This window comes from Aphanomyces astaci, assembly GCF_000520075.1.
Source record: "Aphanomyces astaci strain APO3 unplaced genomic scaffold supercont1.17, whole genome shotgun sequence".
NCBI classification, from domain to species: domain Eukaryota; phylum Oomycota; class Saprolegniomycetes; order Saprolegniales; family Verrucalvaceae; genus Aphanomyces; species Aphanomyces astaci.
Genome location: NW_009798280.1, coordinates 930,280 through 939,213, shown reverse-complemented (window position 1 = coordinate 939,213; position 8,934 = coordinate 930,280). Strand labels below are relative to the sequence as shown.

Below are 8,934 nucleotides of genomic sequence, written 5' to 3'. Positions count from 1 at the left end.
GTCAATTTTTTCCAATATGTATACGAATTTGTAGCAAACATAAAATTTCGCTTTTCATTTGTGAATTGACGAAATCGTAGAGCTGGTCCTACGATTTTTGTAGGGAGTTCATAACGCAGAGGAAATTGTAAAGCTGATTGATTGGCGTTATCTACATCTACATGCATGACTACTCTGACTATACTATATATAATGCTATACATACGTGCGCTCTGCAGAAGGAACTTCTGGTGTCCATGGCCGAGCACGCCGCACGCCAATCGAGCTTGGTCGTAAACTAACGTCAACAGTGACGTCTGTTCTGATTGACGTCTGTTCTGATTGGTCGATAACCCTATGACGCCACTGGAGTGACGTCGCTACATTCTCCCCCGGTTATCGACTTCGCCGCTTGTATCTTCGCTCGCAGTTCTTGAACCAGTCGCTTGAAATGGGAAACATGTTTGATGTCCCGCTCAAGTTCCCAGGTCGCTTCGTAATCGGGCAAGCCATGCCACTTGACGAGGTACTCTTTCTTGCGGTTGAACTGCCGTTGCTTCAGCAGCTCTTCGACGATGAAGACTTCGTGGCCACTGTCGTCCAAAAGCATTGGAGTCGCTTTGGGTATGGGTCGGTTGGTAAACCGATCCGTTTGGCCAGGGCACTTCTTCAGTCGATCGACATTGAAGACGTTGTGAAGACGCTTCATGCTCTTAGGCAACTCCAACTTCATAACATTCGGGTTGATGACTTGTATGATCTTAAAGGGACCAATGAACTTCGGTACTAACTTTGGTTTCTCATCCTTGTTCACCAACTTCGCATGCTTGATGGGGACGTTGCGTGTCGCTAGCATTACAAACTCGCCTTCGCGAAACTCCAATTTCGAGCGCTTTTTGTCGTAGTAGCTCTTTTGACGAGCCTGTGCTTTGTCAAGGTTCTCAAGTGCCATCTTGACTAATGCTTTACGTTGTTTGGAAAAGTTCTTCACGTACTCATTCAAAGTTTCAACTTGATTAAGAATGGGGTTACGCAACTTTCTGCCCGTGTCCACTTCGAATGGAATGAGTCCTGTCGACGCTTGAATCAATCCTTGGTGCGCATACTCAATGGTGCCGAGGTGCTCTGACCAGTCATGTCCGAGGTAACTGACTTGGCAGCGCAAGGCATCTTCGAGTGTCCGATTTTGGCGCTCTGTGGCTCCATCACTCTGCGCTCTTCCTGCAGTCGTCATGAAGTGCTTGACTCCCATGATTTTCATGAGCTCCTGCCAAAACTGGCTGGTGAACTTGGAGTCACGATCACTGATAATGACCGCCGGTAGGCCATGGTGCCGCATTATTGTGTCGAAGAACTGGTAATGGCATCAATTGTATTATGTATGTAGCAGTACTACGTTGAACGTAGTAAGTAGTACTTTGTAGGAAGGAGTGACCATTTTGGCAGTGTCAAAGTCATCTGTTGTGTCGAGCTGGACGCGTTTTCAAATCAATACTTTTTGGAAATTCTTGTGTGGGCAAGAAACACACAAGATATCTATGTTATGAAGCTAGTAGTGAAGTATGTACGGGTCATGTTGTTTCAGTGGCCTATCTACATTTCTCTACATGTTCCCCTGTTGGCTAACAATTCGAGTGTACGCAAATGCATACATTCTACTTCAGGAGTAACGTTAATATCACGTGATTGAATGTTCACCTTTGAGGACCTTGACGTATATTCGACTAGTATGGCGCTGCATTACTCCATGCAGAGGCACGTTGAAGTCGTCCGGCGATAGCTGATGCCTTGCAAGCGGGCAAGGTCGTGGTGACGGCATGGATGCTTACAGTCAACCTTGATATCTGAAATACTAACCTACTTCCTCTGTTCCATAAATCAGTGGCCTTACTTACAGTTAAGACTTCTCGTCGACCCCAAAACTTCATTTCTTCCCCAAATTTGATACGTCAAATCACCTTTGAAAGAGAATTAGAAAATGCAGGTACTTTCAATTGACTGGAATGCGCCAATACACAATTTTGTCGCACAAAAGTGACTTCGTTTCAAGACCACAAAAATCAATAATAAAAATTAATGTTCTTATATTAAAAATTGGGGACGTAACGTCACATTTGAATTTGCCCCATGGACATTCAACACGCCAGCCGAGAACTCTCCATGCCACCAAGTTGGAGGTCATACAGCGACTTAAAGCTGTATGAATCTCGGCAAATGCCCGAGGCGCGTACACTTCGACAGCAACACACTTTAACCCGCACCGCAAGACTCTTGCCCGCGCCTGGAAGGACTTCATTTGGGACGGCTCGTCGCGGTCGAAGGGACCTGGCCGCGTCAGCCGCAAGGCGCTTTACACGAAAGAGTACATCACCCACTTGGTCAGCCAAATACCTCAGAATGAAAGGTCTACCCTGCACGACATATCAGTCGCAACTGGACATTTACTGGGCACACTTAGTCGTAAACTGAAAGACAGAACGCTTCAGCGCCGCTCGTCGCGCCTGAAACCGCTTCTTACAGACGCGAACAAGGAAGAGCGCGTTGCATTTAGTCGCTTACACGTCCGATGTGGAGCGGGGAACGTGCTAGCTCTGCTCTGCTAACGTCGCAGCAGCGATGTCGACAGCCTTGCGGACGTTTTCTGAAATGTGGGACGTCCTACATCTGGACCAAAAATGGTTCTATGCGGACAAGAATAGCGGAAGGTGTACCTCACAGATGGTGAGTCCCTGGACCACCGCGCATGCAAGAGCAAAAGGTTATTCAGTTCATTGATCCTGTCGTGCTACCTCGACACAACGCTAGCCGCGAAGCGTTCTTTGACGGCAAGATTGGAATGTGGCATTTCGTGCGGCACAGACCTGCTGAAAGGAACTCGCGAAACCGCTCTGCTGATACAATGGTGACGACGTTAGTGAATGTCGACGGAAAAGTGTGTACAAACTACGTCCTCAACAAGGTCGTACCTGCCATCAAGGCGAAGTTTCAAAGCGACATCAAGAAGGTCATCCTTCAACAGGTGCTATCACAAATGCTGTTCTCGTGGCTGCAGCCACAAACGGGTGGACGTGACGCGCCGCCAACGGCCAAACAGCCCTGACCTCAACGTCCTAGACATACGACCTTCTATACAATCGCTACAGTACAAGATGGTGAGTCTGTCTGTGGACGATGTGATCAAGGCAACCTTGGCTGCCTTTGAAATGTTAAGATTTGAGAAGCTACAGGATGTGTTTCTTAGCTTTCAAGCTGTTATGCCACTTCTGCTTGAGCACAATGAGGACAACCACTTCTGCTTGCCTCACATCAAAAAGGATGCCATGAGACGCGCTGGTACACTCATAGAGAACGCTACTTGTCCTGTGTCTCGTCTCCACTGAATAGTCTTGGTGATTTATATCCAATGAAATCAATATATTCTTGTATTGACCAATTACATTGAAATGGACTCAGATATTTGGAAAAGGTGAGTTTTTGCTAAGGCCACAGAATTATGGAACAGAGGAAGTAGTACATGATTACTGTATGGCATTCCATCGTCGCATAATTGTACGCGTATCATGCCGCCTGCATTGCCAAGGACGATCGTCAATAGTGTTTACTGATGAACATGGATTTGTTATTGAATTTTCCAATATTGTACAGGAATGTTTCCATTGGTTAAATATGAAATCGTACGCAATCTCCCTACGAATTCCATAAATAAGTCAAGTAATAGTACTGCGTAGTCACTTACTAAGTATGACTAAGTACATACTACACGTATACTAGTAATTCAACATCAAAAATTATTTCTCTTTTTTTTATTCGTACGAAATATCACCGAACAAATTCCAGCGGTGTTCAACTAAATAATCGCGGAGGAGCTTCATATGAGCTACACCCTCCGTTCTTGGCAAATGATGAACTCTGTAATGTCGCATGTTCGGTCTTGCGCCACAAATGGATCGTCGGGTTGGAGGCCGTTTAAAAAGTCAAGATCAATACTGTCGTTGTCCATTTCGTCATCAATGACCATGTTGTTTAATACACAGCATGTAATCACGACGTGATGCATAGCAGAACGATCCCACAACTCACATGGTCGTGTTAGCGTGTACCAACGAGGCATACCAAACATTTGTTCAACGTCCTACCGGTGGGACTCCTGGGCTTACTGGAATGCCTTCTCCTGGAGCGACTTAGCATCGGGTATAGTTTTCACGACGACTGAGTACGGAGGGTAAATTCCATCCACGAGCTAATAGGGTGCGTCGTAGGCGTTTCCATTTACGTTGTATCGCACTGAAGGACGCCATCCTATTATTGCCTATATTAAATATTGTATCTTTAATGATAAAAATATATGATTATAGCTCCAATCGAACTGTGAAATATGTTTAACCTGTCCAAGACGTTGATGTCGTTGTTTGCTCCAGGCATACCAAAGTACGCATGCCAAAGGCGTCGTCGCATGTCGGACGCAGCCTCTAATATTACTGTCGGTCGGCCATTGGTACCTTGAAATTGCCCGGCCCATGCCTTCGGACAATTTTTCCACGCGTATGAGAGCAGTCAAGAGACCCCACCATTCCAGGTCAACCAACATGTTGAGCGTCGCACAATAGCCTTTTGCAGTCTGATTCGTTTGGCTCGCGTAGCCTGCTGTCCTTGTAATGCGACTGACAGTGAATCCACGAGCAAAATCGGTGCAAGACTTGACGCATAGTGCGCACTAATTCTATATCTATCAAACAGTCGAATTCAATTTCTTATTATTTTTGAATTTGTGTAATTTTTGTTGCAAAATAGCTAAAACAATTGCCGTCCAAGTCGTCTATCGAGCAACTTGTCGCTAGGTATCGGATGCATGCAGCAACCTTTTGCAATGTTGAAAAACATTGGCGTGACCAATTTTATATGAATATTTGCTGACTATATATTATACCACCTCTAGTACAAAATAGTTGTCATGTTAGACTTCAAAATGAAGTATTTTGTCCTAAACTTATTCGTTCTCGTATCTGATTGGTGTAAATGCAAGCTGAAGTTCTCCTCTTTGATTGGCTACTCCACGCTGCGCAAAGTTCACACCATTGGCGACGTTATATCTTGAAAAATGTCCTTCAATTTCGCAAAATATTCAATCACCCGCCAGAGAATCAAATCTTAACTTTAAACCTCCACATCTCGCCCACTTGTCCATGTGGTTGTTGCATTACCCTTGAAGCATTAACCAGGCTCTCTCGCTCCTATGATGTTGTATTTATCGATCAAACATGCTCAAAAGATTCCATGCGCCATACGTGACCGTAGCACCTTCGTTAGTCGTCTGTCGACGACGAAATCGCACCTAAGGCTAAACGATGCCTAGTTCTAGCCATTTGAACAAGCTAAGGTACTGTATTCCGCGAACAGCGGTCTTTACCTTCCGATTTGCTTGTTGTGGTTGATGTCACTTGATATTTTCAGATTGAATATGCTTTACATCATATTGAGGTTTGTATAAAATATACTAAACATGTATACAAGTGGCTAATTGATATATATTAAGTATAAAAATTACAAGTCAAACAAAACTGCACCTTCGAAAATATGCAACACGACAGCTACTTTGGACCAGAGTAGTATAAAACTGTGACATCGGCTTTCTGTTGAAATTTATTAAGGGTCCTGGTGTGCCAGATCGTTCGCAATTTGCAGGAAGAGACTCTTCCGCATTCGAAAGCGTTGTCGGAAGTGGCTATCGTCGTACGTTGGCACGGAATCAAAATTGTCTGCACGCAGCAGCACGTCGTACTGAGTACGCTTGCGGTGAATGTTTGGCCTTTTGCCCTTGCTGGAGCCTCGGTGCTGCGAAGACAAACCCACGCAGTTCGATGGCGATGACAACGTCATCATCGCTATTACTTTCGCTCTCGGAGTCCCATGCAGCCGAATCAATCACGAAGCAAGTACAATCTGTTTTACTGACTGCGGTGCGAAACCAAAACGAGGCTAGTAAAATTTGCCCTTAAAGGCGCCAGTAACTCGCTTATCCGAACAAGTTATCCGGATAATGGGGGTCAAATTTACTGGTACCAGTGCAGATGCTCTTACCTTTTATTTGGTAGAAGCCTTTTGGTAATGAATGGCATGGCCCATTTTTGCGGAATATTATGAGAAAGGATTACGCACATAGCATCGTTTTAGGGTTTACCTTGGGGTAAAGGGGGAAGTTTGCGATATAACGTCGTATTCCGCGGTGAAAGAGGTTTAGAGTCAGGTGTTTTGGGAAATTCATGGTGGTTTTTATGAGCGGGGGTAATGAAGGTTAGGGATCAGGTTTTTGGAAATTAGTTGGTGTGAAATGAGTGTTGGTGACTTATTCTTGTCAATAACGTCAGGTTTGGGTGATATATTTAACCGGACTTTAGAACATTGGACAGGGTGATTCAGGGTCAGTTACCTGGGTTTAAGAACTGATAGGACAATGGATCGATGGCGATTTTGCAAAGATGGTAGGAGGGGCTTTGGGTTTTGGGTGGCGTATGAAACAGTAGTACTAAACACTTAATAGAATTTCCACAGAACCCTAATTCACCCAAGTGCTCGAGTCTCCGCTCGAATACCTGCCTCACTGACGATTTGAATCAACATGACTATGGCCACATCCCTCGTGCGCCAATGTACAGTGTACGTATTTAACTCACATCTGGACATGACCACATTATGCCAATCTAGAATAGCTAGGTCGCTCAACGTCTGCGCCACCAACATGTCAAGTCTCCTGATAGTCGCTGCGGTCGCAGGTGCGTTTGCACTTCATCCATTGCTACTTCAAACCCATCACGTGCATATACTACACAGTCTTCAGTGCTCGACTACCCTCTCTCAACCATTCATGAACAAAGGTAAGTGATGATATCATGTAGTCATGGCCAGAGTAAAATATGCATGTATTGTTTTCTTATGGCAACGTATATGGTGTGGTAGCTCCATTCTGTTGCTCTACGGCGACTGAGGGGCGTTGGATCGTGTTCGTCGAACAGCTGTTCGCACAACGAGCCGTATGAATCTTCGAACAGCTTGTTCCGGTCAGGCAGGTTTATGGCGGCAATTCCTTGTTCAGATAAGTTCGAAAAAATCATGATTGATGAATGACTTTCTTGACTTTGGAGTGGTTGGTTCGGTCCCTATTGGTGTCAATCTCGAGCGTAATCTTCGTAGCTGTGGAGTGTTAGTGATAATGTTACCGCTCCAAATATTGTTCCACATGTCGTACACTTTTCGGGCGACCATTCACACTTTAGATAGGGCGATGAATGCTCGTAGAGATAACGAGATCAACCAGGGACTTAAATAGTGACGTTGTCGTGGGGGTCGTACATAATAGCCAAAACGTGATTTATTAAAATGCAATACAGTACACAATTAACAGTCTTGATTGGCCAAATTGTATCTAATTGATATTACTAAAAACCGCGTCGCATACAACTCTCCCAGGGAGCACACAGACACCAACGAATACCTACATTACTTACTGTTAGTTACACCTGATCTACATTTGGCAAGGCTTTTTCAAACGCACTTCCAATCATTGAGCTACTAACCATACCCCAAAACTTTGATGACCCTCTGAATCAGTTTCAAACGCTTTGCTGCTGCTGTGTGAACCCTTTCTTCATACAGCCATTCTTTACGACATATAGACTTGAATGGCAAACTCTCAAAGCGTCGGAGGTACATCCGAATGCTGCGGACATTGTAGCGTCGGTAGAACCGTTTGACCACACGTTCTAGTTGCATCGTGAGAAAATTTGAAGGTGAATGTCATGTGATACTCATCGGCATTTCATTGCTTGCTATTTTTGAATTTTGAATCATGCGTGTCAGGTGGTGTCGTCGAATCTGACGAATGGCACTTCGCTATTTTGTCGATCACTTATTGGCTAAAATGCAATTGACTGAATCTCTTTAATATTTTTTGACCAAGTATAAAAATATGCAAGTACTACTGTGATCCAATTCCAATGCGGTTACCTGTAGTGACCCCCGTAATCCATCCATGGTGAGTGGGGCTGGGGTGCCACTAATTGACTAGTGTCAATGGCGTTGGTAAATTGGCGAGGGATGTCAGCAAATCAATCAACCAGGTTAGTGAGAATCGCGCCAAGGGTGGAAACAACGCACCAGTACATCATTGTGCAGTTGTTGGTACATCATAATATGGGGGGATGCCAGACGCAGCCTTGCCACAAGCAGGACAGGGCAGATTACAATGTTGTATTTCGGCCACAAGTAGAGGCAACAAACCCGACGACCACACAGGTGACACGAACAAGGGGTGATTTGGATTTACATTTGTTTCCAACTACTTTTGATGGAATGCCAGGGACGCCAAAAGATATGGAATAGCTAAAATTAATGATTTCTGGTAGTGTGATTCGTAGCCGGGCAAAATAGATTCCCATTTTACGCCGCGGCGCCGACGTGCGGCAGCAGGGACCCAAATTCTACTCCAATTACATCCAACCCTAGAAATTAATTTATGATAATTATCTGGTCAAACCATAGAACGCATTTCATTGAAGTTATTATACCAACGTTTTATCGGTAGCCGACAAAGAGATACGCAGTGACACAACATGCGTGATACTGATTGCGCTGATGGACCGCTTTGGCATTCTTGGCCGGGTTAAATGGCAAAGATGGAAAGCCGTATGCACGATACACAGTCGACCAGTAATTCCGCCAGACAAAGCAGTGGTTTTTCTCACGCTCCCCCAATGCACCCAATTAGTGGACAGCACCTTACTTGCAAAGGGACGCACAGAAGTACAGCGGCATGCGGTCTCGAGGACGAATCGTAACACAAGCGCCAGCATGCAAGAAAAAGTCTCTACAGCACCGCCAGTGTCGGGTCGGACTATCAAGATGCCACGCTCCTGTCGCTATTGTGGTACTTGTTTGGACGGGTATCCGACTTGGCGACGC

General features: G+C 45.0%; 2 protein-coding genes across 2 annotated transcripts; both read left to right on the top strand.

Moving 5' to 3' along the window:
- Window positions 1-2,106: 2,106 nt before the first annotated feature.
- Window positions 2,107-2,582, top strand: H257_08131 (hypothetical protein; the record flags this gene model as incomplete). The annotated part of the gene is made up of 3 exons (XM_009833920.1): window positions 2,107-2,149; window positions 2,203-2,341; window positions 2,438-2,582. 3 exons carry the CDS (start codon window positions 2,107-2,109, stop codon window positions 2,580-2,582), a joined length of 327 nt encoding a protein of 108 aa, XP_009832222.1.
- A 140-nt stretch (window positions 2,583-2,722) lies between these two features.
- Window positions 2,723-3,079, top strand: H257_08130 (hypothetical protein; the record flags this gene model as incomplete). Its single annotated transcript, XM_009833919.1, has 1 exon — window positions 2,723-3,079. One exon carries the CDS (start codon window positions 2,723-2,725, stop codon window positions 3,077-3,079), a length of 357 nt encoding a protein of 118 aa, XP_009832221.1.
- Between the last annotated feature and the right edge of the window lie 5,855 nt (window positions 3,080-8,934).